The sequence below is a fragment of the Phaseolus vulgaris genome, chromosome 5 (assembly GCF_000499845.2).
Source record: "Phaseolus vulgaris cultivar G19833 chromosome 5, P. vulgaris v2.0, whole genome shotgun sequence".
In the NCBI taxonomy this organism is placed as follows: domain Eukaryota; kingdom Viridiplantae; phylum Streptophyta; class Magnoliopsida; order Fabales; family Fabaceae; genus Phaseolus; species Phaseolus vulgaris.
Window position 1 is genome coordinate 36,506,806 of NC_023755.2, and position 15,595 is coordinate 36,522,400.

The 15,595-nt window shown below is 27.6% G+C and overlaps 1 protein-coding gene across 1 annotated transcript; it reads left to right on the top strand.

Moving 5' to 3' along the window:
• Window positions 1-3,190: 3,190 nt before the first annotated feature.
• On the top strand, window positions 3,191-12,390 carry LOC137835659 (actin-related protein 2/3 complex subunit 1B-like). Its single transcript, XM_068644261.1, has 15 exons — window positions 3,191-3,652; window positions 6,084-6,169; window positions 6,571-6,647; window positions 6,778-6,872; window positions 7,426-7,495; window positions 8,251-8,320; window positions 8,795-8,868; window positions 8,954-8,996; window positions 9,410-9,491; window positions 10,014-10,102; window positions 10,204-10,289; window positions 10,517-10,580; window positions 11,552-11,658; window positions 11,876-11,931; window positions 12,033-12,390. The coding sequence occupies exons 1-15, from the start codon at window positions 3,583-3,585 to the stop codon at window positions 12,089-12,091; spliced, it is 1,128 nt and encodes a 375-aa protein (XP_068500362.1). The 5' UTR covers window positions 3,191-3,582; the 3' UTR covers window positions 12,092-12,390.
• The last annotated feature ends 3,205 nt before the right edge of the window (window positions 12,391-15,595 follow it).

Sequence of the window (15,595 nt, forward strand, 5' to 3'; positions counted from 1 at the left end):
TTATGAATTATTAAATTTAAATTATATTTTATTTTTTAATATAATATTAAAGTTATTTAAAATCTATTATAATAGTAATTTATTGACTCAAACATAAATGAAGTGTGTTGGAAATTCTGTCTACGAAGATAAAAACAATATTTATATACAAAAATTATAAATTTATTAATTTAAAATGATAATTTATTTTTTATGTAAATTTGTTTATATACATTTTCGAGAAAACCTAACACAAATAACATATAAGGTGACTGAATAAAAACGCAATATAAGGGTAGGAACCGATTAATTAAACTTTGTAGGGAAATCATTTTGCTGATTTTTCATAGACATTGTTATTTTAACTTGCTATGTTTTTGTTTCTACTAAATTATTAGAAAGTCACTTTGACTCTAATTTATTATTACAAAATTGATTTATAAAGTATGATTTAATACAATTTTTTCAAGTTGAGATATAAAGATAAATATTTTATATGTATGATTAAATATTAATTGATAGACCGATCCCATAATCATCGGATAAATAAAAATTGTTAATATAAATTTTAATATTATGTCAAAAAACATATTTAAATCTATTTTCTTTTATAAAATAAGAATTGTCTCACTTATATATTATAAATTAAATTTATATATAATAACTTGAGATATTTACCCAGTATTACAAAGCATGTTCACAAGAAAATTAATATTGAGATATAAGGAAAAAGGTTCAAGAAGAACGTTAAAAAAAAACAATTAACGAAAAATAATTAATGGAAAAGAAAAAAAATTTAACAAGAAAATGGCAAAAAAAATGTAAAAAGTTATACGAAAAATAAATTTCAAGGAAAAGTGAAGTAACAGCAAAATATGGAAATATAAATATAATTTGAAAAGGAAAGATGTAAGTTGATAGGTAACTAATTGTTGAATAATAAGTTAAAAATCATAAACAAATAAAGCGTTGTGAGTAAATGGATTTGAAAAAAAAAGTGTAATAAATTTTAAAATTGGTAGAAATAAAAATCGAGGTTTTTTATACAGTAATTGAAATTATTTATTTATAAATGTGAAATTCAAATTCACTAAATTCAAATTATCAATTACCTTATTCAAATAAAACATGTGAAAAATAAATAATTTAAAATAAAATCAATTTAAATTTAATGTATCTGAGTATACTGTAAACATTAAAATTCTTAATCCAAACGTAAAGTAAAACCTTTGGCATAATAAAAAAATGATGTTAGCCTTAAGTAGTATTTAATTTAATTTTAAGGAGTGCTTTTCTCTAATTCCTCTCAAAGTATGAATAATTTTATGAGAAGTACAGACTCACCATTTCTATTCAAATTAAATAGAAATTATTTTCAATTATATTTGAGAAAGTCAAATGTTAAATTTGAAAATGAGTTATAAGTTTTTCTAAATCCTAAATAAGTATACGTTTAATAACATTCTTAAAAAAAATTAAAATCAATAAAATTCCAAAATTATTTAATCTTATTCTTAAATAAAAATATAAATTAATTAAATTTATATGTTTTTCAAAGTTCTAAATAAATACGAACCCTAAATTTTTTTATTTTTTATTTAAATAATAATCTAAAATAAATAATATTTTTAAAAAATTTAAAATCCTAAATAAATATAAAATCTAAATTATTTAATATCATAATTAAATGAAAATAATTTTTTTTCAAATTATTTAAAATTCTAAACAAATACAAATCCTAAATTAATGTTATACTTAAATAAAAATTTACAATAAATAAAATACTTAAATTATTTAAAATTAAAAATAAATATAAATCTTAAATTATTGAATGTCATACTTAAATAAAAATTTACAATAAATAAAATATCTAAATTATTTAAAATTATAAATAAATACGAATCTTAAATCCGGAATGTTATACTTAAATAAAATTTTACAACGAATAAAATTCCTAAATTATTTAATGTTATAGTTAAATAAAATATCTAAAATAAATAAAATTATTAAATTATTCAAAATATTAATAAACAATAATTTTAGATTATTTAATATTATACTTAATAAAAATTTGAAATATATAAAAATTCTAAAATATCTAAATTCTTAAATAAACACAAATCCTAAAAGTTTTTAAAAATCTAAAATATATACAAAATCCAAAATTATTTTATTTACTACTTAAATAAAAATATAAAATAAATAACATTTATAAGTTTTTCAAAATCCTAAATAAATAGAAATCCAAAAATTTGTAATATTATTCTTAAATAAAAATAAAAAATCAATAAAATTCCTAAATTAATCAAAATTCTAAATAAATTCATATCCTAAATTATTTAATGTTGTTTTTAGATTTTTTTTTTAAGTTTTACAAAATTCTAAATAAATACAAACCTAGATTATTTTATTTTCTACTTAAATAGTAATCTCAAAGAAATAAAATTTCTAAAATTTTTAAAATCCTAAATAAATACAAAACCTAAATTATTTAATGTTTTACTTAAATAAAAAAAATAAATTAATATATATATATATAAATTATATTTTTATAAGAAAAGAAAACGCGTAATGTAAACCAACAAACCTTCGAACGGCATGGAAGAATTTCATTATGTTAAAAAACTTCAAAAAAGAATATATGATTATTTTTTAAGAAGACGTTAATAGACAAAATTTGTGTCATTTTTTTATATTTGAATAATTTATTAATTTACGTATCTATCTATATCTATGTTTATGCATTGTTTATATTAATTTTAGTATGTTTGGTTTCTTTATTTGTATATGCTGATTTTTTTTTCATATATTAATATTTACTTTGTAATTTATTTATTTATTAATATCTATACCAATATATAAAGAGATTTATCTTTTTTTTACATAATTTTTTTTCTGATTCTATCTTTATTTAATATATTTCATTTTATTAGTATAATGAAGTATTTTTTTCATTTCATATGAATTACTTAAAAAATAAAATTATTTTTAAATTAATATTAACATTTTTTTATATACAAACTAACTTTTCACTATTTCCTTATTTTAAGACAACAAGAAAGAGAATGAAAGAAAGAGAGAATACATTCCGCTCCCACATCAAATTCAAATCTCACATATTAAATAAAATAACTTATATTTCTAATCACCATCTCCACTTTATTTTAAAACAACTATATTTTTTTTGGTAAAACTATCTTTCTTCAACCTCTGTTTCCAATCACCATCTCCACTTCATTTTAACAACGTGAACATCATCACATCCTCTAATCCCAAAATCATCAACGAAAGAAAAAAATCATCACACTCTCCAATACCAGAACATCAATGAAAATTTCAGAACATCAATAAAAAAAGAAAAAAAACTTCAAAAAAAATTCGAACAAGAAGAAAAATAATAATTAATCAATTTATGATCGTAAAAGACACACAAACGGAAGTGGGCCTTGTGTTTCCCTGATATTAATAATACTTATTTTCCGTGCATTACACGGATTAAAAACCTAGTTCATACACAAACAACCCCTAACTCACCCTGTTCACTCCACTTCACCGCCAGATCTCGTTCTGTTTCACTCATTGCACAAGATAGAAAGAGAAATAATGGTGGTCATGGCGGTTCACCAATTCGCGCAATGCATCACTTGCCACGCCTGGAGCGCCGATCAATCTAGTAATTATCCTCCTTCTCTCTCTCTATTCCGATTCTTTATTTTTTTTCGTTTTGGATTCCAACAGAAATTTTCTGTTTCGAGGGAGAACAGAGTTCGCCTTTCGCTTTTTCTTCTACTAATTTTAGGAAATCCGATTCGGCGGTGGTTTGAATTTGATATGTTCTGTTCGTCGATGGAACGTGGAGTTTTCTGATTTTGTAGATGCGATTTTGATTGGATCTGATTTTTTTAATTTTCTTTTGAGCTTTTCATTTGAAATCGAACGGAGGCTGTGGTTAGTCGAAAATGGAAACGTTCTGCACGAACATTGTTCGATGGCGAAGCTGATAATCACTACGTGTCGAGTGTTGATGTTTTCTTTAACTTTATTTAGGAAGCGTTTGGTTCCTGAAAGTTGGAAAATTGTTCATTTTAGTGTGTTTAAGTGCCTAGGGAAGTTGTGTAGCTTGTTTGATCGTTTTTGAGGATCAGCTTGAGTAATTTCGTTTGTGATTTGAATTTATTTGAGTTTTGCACAGGCTAGTCTGCTTTGTGATGGTGGGAGAATGTTATTGTTTAAGAAGGAAAATTCATGCTGATCAAAAAAAAAAAAAAAAAAAAAAGGAAAATTCACTCGGTTATATTATTGTAAACTTTAGAGAGAGGCACTAAGTTGTGGACCCAAAGCAGAGCATAGGATGTTTGAAGAACTTGAGTGAGAGGTACTAGAAGTTGTAGTGTGCAATGTGGAATTTGTTGACATGGGAAGGGGAGGAGTTAGGAGGTTGAGCAATAAGTTTTGTTTGGATGGTTGAAATCGTCCAGATTTGTGTGACCTAAATGTTGCAAGTGACATCAATTGTCCCGTGACAGAGGCCAGGTGGGACAAGTCTCAATCGAGTTATAGTTTTTGGCCAAATGATAAGCACTCGATCCATCAATTGATATTAGAGCCAAGGCCACGAGTTCGATTTTCATCAGTGGGTCAATTGTTCAAGGGGGAGATTATTACAAGTTGCACAATTGTTCTATGGAGTAGGTCAAGAGGGTCAAGTCACAATCGAGGAGTTTGATTCCTAGTGGAACAATTGCCCAAGGGGAGAGTTGTTATAGGTGACATCAATTGTCCCATTGTATAAATCGGGTGAGTCAAGTTATAATCGAATTGTTGTGCTTGGGCAATTACACTTTTTAAGTAGAATGAGTTGTCCTAACTATCAGTTATAACTTTTGACCCAGTGGTAAGCGCTCAATCCAATGCTAAAATGTTCATAAAATGGAAGGTTTTGGAGCTCTTTAATATCACGCGTGTTACATTGCAATATTCAACTAAAATTGCTACTATACGTATTGCTATTTTGCACATGGAGGGTAAAGCCCCATTTTTGGACCTTTCCAACCTTATTATTATGATATTTTTAATCTCAAAAAGAGTTTTAGGTTAATTTAATCTCATAAAACTGGTTTGTAAGAAATGATTGCATCCCTCTATTTATTCATACCACTAGTTGATATAGGATTTTCAACGTAAACACAACTTACAAGATTAACTTGAAATTTGAAGCTTGCAAGTCACTAATATATTTGATCATAGTCATAACACTAGTCAATGTGAAGTCTCCAATATTTATCATATTCCACTTGGCTTTAGAATGTGGAATACCCTCCTTTCTTCCTGTGCAATCATTTCTGTTTGACAACCCATGCTTGTCTCATCTACCCTCATGAGCTCAAGTCCATCGATTGCTGGCAGTTCTATGGTCATTGTCAGCATTTACTAGTATTTCTGGTTACCAAGTCTTGTGTTTTCTCAATCATGCGTTTCCTATGGCCATCCACTCATTCTCTGGTGACCCGAACACATTTTGTCACTCAATCCCCCACTGTCTTATTCTTTTTGACCGTGATGTATTAAATATGGATATGACTTTGATTTTGAATATCCTTTTTTTATTACTATTTGGTAAGGGGTATAGTTGCCATCACGTTATCTACCATCCTTTTATAGCGCCTTTCACGGTTGACAGCTATGATCATGAAATGTGTAATCAAAATATGTTTGAACTTGGAAGTTTGATCTCAATTAGCAGATTTATAGTGTGCATATTTTCTGATATTTAGTTGCTAGTTGCTAATGCATTAATATTAGGAAATTTATTTTAAGTTGTTGTTTTGGACCAAACTGGTGATTTTGTCTCAAGACAATTGTTATAAAGCTTATCAAACGGTGGAAATAATTTAAGATGCTTCAACATTTTCTTTTCTCATGCAAATATAATATTGACAGTTTTACTATTTCTTTAATATGATATGCAAACATTTTAACATTTCTTGTATCGTATTATATTCTAAGATTAACAAATCTACTTTTTATTGTCTTTAAGGCATATTATTACTGCTTTTGTTTTTTTTAAAGTATTATATTTATAATATGTTTATCTCCCATTGTAGTGGTCGCTTTATGCCCAAACAGTAATGAAGTGCACATCTATAGGTTGGTTGAAGACAAATGGGAAAAGGTGTACGTACTTCAAAAGGTAGTATGCTAATATTCCTCCTTTTTTTAATTAAAATAACGTTATTAATTGTGTACTCTTGCTTCTGGATTTGATCACGGTAGAAGATGTGTAAAACTGATATTTTTTATGCTTAGTGATTAAAAAGTTAAGTTTGATTGTCAGAAATGATTGGACTGGCAGTAAGAATGAATGCAATTTTCAAGCAATGAGTTGTACTATATTTTTAGTGTATATCATATTGTTCTATGAACTACTATATGTGTCTTTAATATCATTTGATTCTTTGTCCATGAAGTCAACTCTGATGCCAATAATATAATGATTGACTTTCTTTTTCTAATCCAATTCTGTTTATAATGGATTAACTAATTTGGTTGGAGATTTAGTGAATAGTTTCATTTCTTGGCCTTTTTTCTCAGCATGACCAGGTAATTTCTGGGATAGACTGGAGTGCAAGATCAAATAGAATAGTTACTGCATCCCATGATCGGAATTCGTGAGTGCCCTTGTGATTTAGAACATTAGACCTGTCACCCTAGGTCTTGGTGACTTTTTAACATTGCATTTTTTATATATACACAATACATAATAACAAGTTTAGATTTAAAACCACGTGTTCTTTGTAGATATGTCTGGAACCTTGAAGAATCAGAATGGGTGCCAACTCTTGTTATCCTTAGACTAAACCGTGCTGCTCTTTGTGTTCAATGGAGTCCAAAAGGTATTAAGCATGTTGCTATGGTTCATTTTCTCTATGCTTCTCTTCTTAAGTAGAGGTATGTTTATATATTCATGAAAGTTCATGCAGGGAAAATAATTACTCCGAAAGTTATGAGTTGTCCACCTTCTAGAGTTAGATAAGGAAATTTTTGTTTCAAGTCATCCCATAATTTAAAATATGTAGGAGTGAAAGCATTGCTTCCTTCACCACCCTTTGCACAATTAGCTTGCAGTTATTGGAAGATGTAATGACTAAGAGGCTATCATAAGCCAACTTCAGTTATGCCCTTGTCGTGCATGTCTGGTGCAATTTTATATTCAATCAAATTTTTACCCGCCCAAGTCTTGGGTGTAATGTTAATGTTCGGAGGTTTGATCCTTCAAGGTGCCACTTTTGTTCTTTCTTACTCAGGTGCTTTCACCTTCTTTGTAATATCCCTTTTTTGTGGTTTTCCTAGAATAATTGTCTAAACCTTTTTTGTTAACTATTTTGTAAATTGTTGTTAAAGTTATAAGTTAAGGTTATGATGCATTTCCAAATTTTGTTTTTGCAGAAAACAAATTTGCAGTGGGGAGTGGAGCCAAAACTATTTGTATATGCTACTATGAGCAGGAGAACAACTGGTTTGTCTTTGTTTCCTTGCACTTTAATTCCCGGGTCCTTTAGCATCTTGGCTACAAGAAAAGGAAATGTATCTAACGTGGTTGTTTTTGTCATTTCGGTGGTTTTAACCTCGTTAAATGTGTTACCTGCATTTTGACTTTCCCCTAGTAACTCCACCATGACTAATAGGTACTTTCTCCGTGTCTGTCATCACTAAGGTAGTGAGACCCACAAAAAAACGTTTTTTAAATTTGACCCTTCAACATTGTCTGACAGAATGTATAGATGTTGTATGTGTGTTAGCGTCAAACATGGGGACAGCATTGAATTGAAGAGCTGTGTCTGTGCTTCATAGAATGGCTTGGTCATGTCCTTAACTTGTTCATAAATCTTGCCTTTAATAATTCAAATTGAGGAGGTATGCTACTTTCTAGTTAATTTGGGATTTAAGTTGACGTTTGTTAGAGTTGTTATTGTAATGAATTCTCCATTTGTATCTTGGTATTATTTTAGCAATTGTCATGTGAAAATTTTCTTATTATGTGACAGACCCACTAGTTCACTCATGAGTGGGTTGAATTTGGATCTGGTTGGAGGAAAATAGTATTTCCCAAACCTTAATTGACTCAATCCAATCCACCGCTTTCATGACCCGGCCCGGTCCTTCCTGTGGACACATAGTTAAGATAATTGGAACATTAGATTTCAGAATAGTTATAGGAACTTTCTTTTCTTTTCATTGTTTATTTCTTCATTTTATGTATCTACTTTGCAGGTGGGTCAGCAAACTTATCAGGAAAAGACATGAGTCTTCAGTGACTAGTGTTTCTTGGCATCCAGATAATGTTAGCCTGTCTTTCTCATGTACATGCATATATATATATATATATATATATATATATATATTCAATAAATATACATGTGTTTTTATTTATTTTATAGTAGTTATTGAAAGCCTTTTTTGTATACCAAGTCAGCTCTAAGTTAGGTTGCACTTGCTTTGCTTGCTAAAAAATTCTTTAATTAGGCTTTTTTTTCATATGGCCATATTTGTTGTTTGCTATTATGATTTATATGTAATAATATATTTTAAATATATGATATGATATCTATTTATCTCCTGTATTTCTGTTTAATTCCTTTTTCCTCTAATGTTTTACCCAGCTAACGTCTTGGCCTGTTAAATTATTAGTTTTGGGGTCAAAATTCAGATAATTGTGTTTTCTATATAACATTGATAACTGTGTTCTGAAATATATTTGTTATGTGATGTGAAAAAAATCCAATGCACAACATCTTTGTTTTTCTTTGAACTGCAGATTCTTCTCGCAACAACATCTACAGATGGGAAATGCCGAGTATTCTCCACTCTTATTAAAGGCGTTGATGCAAAGTATGATAAAAGGATCTTTGATTGGGGCCGACTTTTTCTGTTTATGTTTTTATATCATTCAAGTTTAAATGTTGAATTGGCACAGGGATTCAAAAAAGGGTACTTCATCAGATTCAAAATTTGGAGAGGTTCAATTTTAACTCTTATTCCACATGTGAATCTTTTATATTTATGATCAGCTTGATGTAAGATAATTTGCATACATGTTGCAATAAATACATTGCTTGTGAAGCCTGTTAAATATCCTATGGATATACTATTTACCTGTTGTTGATTGTAAAGTTGAAATGATATTATTTTAAAAGAAGACTTGGTAAAGGTTTGATGTCTGGAATTATATATTTTAGCATCTGATCGGTGACTGAATGCTGCTGAAAAAAAATGATTTGTATAAGATTATAATAATGAACTGATAATTAGTTTTCCAGTTAACATTTTTTTCTTCTATCTCCTAGAAAACAGAAGAAAGTTGACATATATGAAATGAAAAGACATGTTGGCCAAGTGTATCTTCTGCTAATACTGTTTTTGTTGTCCACAGCTGATTGTTCAGCTTGATCTCTCGTCGTCTTGGACATTTGGAGTCAAGTGGTCGCCAAGTGGCAATACTCTAGCATATGTAGGTGAGGAAATTCTTTCCTCTGGATGGTTACCCTGTGCTAGCTTAAGATTATAGCTGCAAGTTAGATGCTTCTGCTGAGGTTGAGTTATCATCTTTTATAAAAGAAGAATATTATGTATAAATTATTTGATATCATCAGGTATTTTAGGTTTTCATGACGCACAAATGCATTTGTCGACTAATTATATTAAAATAAAATATTGGGCTTTTATATAAAATAACGGAATCTTATGAAATTATTGTATTTTATCAAGTCTCTTTGTGTCTTTTACTTTTGGCTATGTTGAGACAGAGAGAAACAAGAGAGCATAGGATAAATTCCGTGTCCTTAGACTACAATGGAGCTATTGAATTTATGGGGGAAGAGCATATTTACAAAATTTTGACATAATTACAAAATATTTAGTTACACTATTTTAAGCTAATAACATAGATATAGACTCAATTTAATTAATCTTAATGTCCACCATTAGTATATTTACAAGATTCTAACAGACCAACTGTATTTGTTAATATTGTACAGGTCATAATTCTATGATATATTTTGTTGATGATGTTGGTCCTTCTCCTTTGGCCCAAAATGTTGTGTTCCGTGATTTGCCCCTCCGTGATGTGGGTCAGCATCCACCCTGTCTATCTATTTTTAGTTTCCCATTGTCTTTTTTGCATATTTACTGATTTTTTTTTGGAACTGGTGTATGACATGTTTTCAGGTACTATTTGTTTCTGAGAGAAAAGTGATAGGTGTAGGATTTGATTGCAACCCAATGGTTTTTGCGGCAGATGAAAGGGGAATTTGGTACGTGTAAATTCAGATATTTGTGCTTTTAAGATTTTCCTTATCAACGTGACTTAGGCCAATTTGTATGCTATATTTCTATTTTCTAATAGAGATAGAATTATTGTGTTTTTTCATCTGCACATAATGATGCTTTTAATTATTTTTCTAGGTGGAAAAAAGTGTTTGTTTTGGTTCCTCATTTATTTTTTTGAATCTTTGGATGTGTTTTTTTTTTTATTCTATAGGAGTTTTGTCAGATATCTGGGGGAACGGAAAGCAGTATCTTCTGGATCAAGATATGGCTCACAGGTAACTGAATTTCTTGCAAAAGATTATTCAGTATTCAGCTATGAGAAACATGAATCTCCTGCTGGAAATTAATTTCATTAATAGTAATGGCGAACTTGAAAATTCCTGATCTTCCTAAGTTCCTAACACATTTAGATTTTGTCAAACTGGAAAGATAAAAAAAAGAAATGTCAGCAACAAATAATGCTGTCAGCTTGAGGGGATCATAACTTCTATTTTGATGTCTAATGAAGATACTCTCATCGTGCCAGCATTTAGCTGAACTCCACAAATTAATAAAAGAAAGTTGTTTTTACCTACCCAGAAACATGCATAAGAAAGTTGACATATTTTAATAAAAATGAAATTTTATTTTAGAGAAAACGGGAAAGTACAATTAGCAGATGATGTATATCCTTTAGGACGGGTTAACCTACTGCTAAAATCAGAATATTAGAATGTTGTTATAGTAAATTGCAACACAAGATAGCTGTGAAAGGTTAGTCTTTTAAAAGCAAAGACGCTGGTTATAAAGAAATTGTCCAATATAAAACTAACTGATCCATCGTTGACTAAAGCACCCCTACACCTGCCTAGCTACCACAATGTGATCTACTTTCTGCATTGGTGCTACCGCTGGCTATTTTGCACGTGTCCATCCAACCCACCTTAACTGGTTTTCTGTCATCTACTCCTCGTATCAATGCATCAACTTAACTCTTTAATATTTTACTGGAACAAAAAAAAATAGTGAGGGACATAATTTACACATTTGTTTATCAAGAGACGAAAAATGTAATTAAATATTTTCCTTATTATCTAAACCTCATTGTAATGTGAACTATGACAGCTGAATCAAGCTTGATAGGTTCGCACAAGGTCATAAGTTGTAGGCTTGTAGATATTTCGCTTATTCTTGTAGTATTTCTATATATGTTATTAACTGGTGTTTTACTATTTTCTTCATTTGTTAAATTATGTCTTTTAATCAGTTCTCTGAAGCATTTGGTAAGTTTTATGGCCAATCAAAGCTTGGAGTGAACAACGATGCAGTTGAAACTTCAAGAACTCGTGGAACTGTTCATGAGAACTGTATAAAGTATGTCTCCTTCAGGATCCGTACTTTCTCCAAATGTGATTGGTTGTTACGTATTTTCTTTGTAAAATGCTAGCTTTTTCAATTCTACAATATTGTAGCGGTTTCCATTGTTCTGTTCAATTTTTATGCCTGTACTACCTGCAACAGTGACAGTGGGGTTCAGGCAACTTAGTTCATATAAAATGCTAACGACTGGCTTGATTTTTGGACTCTGTAGTTGTATTATGCCTCTTGGGGATCATGACACAATGATAAGGCGTTTCAGCACGTCAGGTTAGTGGAGAATGATGGTCATATGAATTTTTGTTATTGTTTTGTGCTGATAATGTTAGTCTCGAAAAGGCTGCTTTTGCTAATGCCTACACATTGAATAGGATTGGATGGAAGAATTGTTGTATGGGATTTGGAAAATGAGCAAGACCTGCTGGAATAATAAGTTCATCGGTAAATTGTCACAACTTCATGGTAAAGAATCTGAGGTTGATTGTTGTATGAAGCATTATACCTTGTAAATTGATTTGGGTATGAGGGATTGAGGTGATCTCTAATCATTATAATCAAGACTTGAAAGTGTCAGATATATGAGCCCCAAGAATATGTTCATAAACTCTACCTCCATGTTAGCAGATTCTCTTATTCAATATTTTGGCTGTTGTTTTCCATGCAATCACTCTCGGGTAAAAGATATATAACCAGTAATATTCTTGAGAAGGAATATCAGTTTCATCGTTAGAGGACTTGAATGTTTTTCCTTTACTCTATACATTATAGATATTTTCATTTGGTCCATCATATTTAGAGGCGTAAGGTTTAATGGAAGTTTGTCCATAAAGTATAGTTTTCAATTTACGTTTTTGTTCTTTTAAATGTAACAATTTTTTCATTTGACTTCTTTTTTTGTCTTTTCTAAGTAAGTAGTAATGACTTTTTATTTTAGTCTTTGTAAAAGCTTTTGTTATTTTTGGAATGACTTTTTTTTAGTTTTGTCAATAACTGTACTTAGTTTAGTAATGACACAACTAACAGGATAAAGAATATTTTAAATTAATATAATTATATTATTTTTAACCTCGTTTGTTACTTATATTTTGTATGTAAATTTATCGACAATCCTTAATGGAGGATGCTTACTAAATTAAGTGTTTACGCAAATTTGTCAATTTTAAACTCACAATGTTTGTGCAAAGTAGCAAACTTGAATGTAAACTAAATTGACTAAATGAAAAAACGCTCAACATATTATTAATATTAATCCTTACGTGCAGATTTTATGCAATTATTTTTCTGAAAGGCAAAGATTAGATGCTATTGAAAGAGTCATGCATATAACCACAAGTAGTGACAAGTTAAAAATGGTCGTGATAAAAGCTTTTTGATGTCTAATCTCAACAATTAAATGATTTATGATCTATTAGAGAGTCTGATCAAAAGATAAAGATAATGTGAGGAGTAAATAATAAAGATAATGTAGATGATTTATATTCTGACAATGATTTCTGTTATTGCAGTATATAGCATAATCTCTAAACATCTACGTGTTCATTTAATAAGACTTTGTTAATTGTTTAACAAAATTTAAAATGAATGTTTTATTTGTAATTTGAATGGCGTAATAGTTTTTTTGTTTAACTATAGTATGTAGTAGACGATAAGATAAACACATTGCATACGTAATAAATTTTGTCTAAAACAATTAATTATAAAAAATAAAACCTTCAAAATATATATAGTTGCTAAAGATGTGTTTAATCAAAGTAACATAATAAGTGAAAACAAAATATTTTATTTGCAAGTTTTTTAAAAAAAATATTCACAATGTATTTTTAATAAACAAAAATATATTTATTATCTCTTTCATAACTATCTTCCTTAAACATATTTTTATCAGTTGTGATGTAATGTAAATCTTTTTAAAAAAAATAATTAAATAATTAAAATAAAGTACTTTGCATTTAACATATATTACTTTGAATTAAAAGATTTTTTTTTATTAGGTGTACTTCTAGAGATTGAAAGGGTTTAGATAGTACCTTGTACGGACTTGTAACATTTGTCTCTAATCTTTTTGGTCATTCCTTTTTGTATTTAGTCCTCGGTGTTCAGTCGCTCGTTCTTTTTCGTACTCACTCTTTAATATTCGGTCGGGAGTTAACCTGCAAAAGATTATCCGACGATCGAGTAAGTGCTCTCTATAAGAGTGATTGATGTATTGATAAAAAAATGTAACTTACTCTTGTGTAGCAATGTCTATTTATAATATTAATAGTAGACTATCTTGCTTATGGGTTATACAGGTGCATATTTTTAATAAAACAATATTAGTTGATTTATCTCATAGTTATCAGATTTATAGAGTGTTATTCGAATTTTTAGAAAATTACTTAATTTGTCGCATGTCTCTTTATTTTGATATTTAATGTAACTAGTTCATTTGGTTTGTCACCGATGTTGAGTGACGTGATTCGTTCGACTTTGATTAATATATTATGTTTTAATTTGTTTTTACTAATCTATATTGTAAATATTTTTGAATTAGTTTTTTAAAATAAATTCAAATAAAAAAAAATTGAAATATTGTAAATTATAGTTTCTTGTTTTGAGTATGAATTGCATATGCATTTATATAAAAACTAAACAGTAAACAAATAATAATAATAATAATAATAATAATAAATAATAATAATAATAAATATAGAAACAGTAAATAAATATTAAGAGATTAAAAACAGTAAACACTTATAAAAGATAGTAAAATGTAAAAATGTTTATAAAAATTAAAAACAATAAATACATAAAAAATAAATAAAACAGTAAACACCTAAAAAAATGTAAACGCAATTATTAAAATTAAAAATAATAAACAGATAATAACAAAAAATGTAAAAACAGTAAACATCATAAACACACAAGAAAAAAAAAACACATATTTATAAAAATTAAAAACAGTAAACATATAAAGTAAAAAATTAAACAGTAAAGACATATTAAAAAATTAAAAACAATAAACAAATAATAAAAATGTAAAAAAGTAAACACATAACATAAAAAAATTAAATACATTTTATTACAAAGTAGATATAGATCTCCAACACATTTATAAAAATTAAAAATAATAAACACTTAAAAAATGTAAATATATTTATAAAAATTAAAAATAATAAATACATAATAAAACAGTAAAAACCTAAAAAAAAACTCAGATTATTAAAATTAGAAACAGTGAACATATAAAAAAAAATTAAACAGTTTCTTGTTAATAATAAAAATTAAAAACAATAAACACATAATAACAAAATATATATATATATAAATTAAAAACAATAAACACATAAAATAAAAAATTAAACAGTAAATACATAATAATAAAAACATATAAAAATAGTAAACACATAAGAATAAGAATATTGTAAATAAATTTATAAAAAATAAAAACAATAAAGACATAACAAATATAAATGCATTTATAACAATTAAAAAAAAAAAAAAAAAAAAAACAGTAAACAGTAAACACCTAAAAAAATTAAATACAATTACTAAATTTTTTAAAAAAAATAAACACATAACACATAATAATAAATATATATATATAAACAGTAAAATCATAAAATAAAAAACTAAACAGTAAGACATGATAATAAAAAATATAAAACAGTAAACACATAAAAATAAAAATAAAATGTAAATACATTATAAAAATTAAAAACGATAAAATACATAAAAAAAATTAAACAATAAACACATATAAAAAATATAAAAATACATTTATTGAAAATAAAAACTATTAACATATAGAAAAAACATGTAAATATTTTTAAAAATTAAAACCTAATAAAGAAAAGTCTAAATACATTTATAAAAATAAGAAAAGACCGATGAGTTTACGTGAAGGATACTGGTGAATAAGAAGAAGTATGATCAACACAAACAAAGAATCACC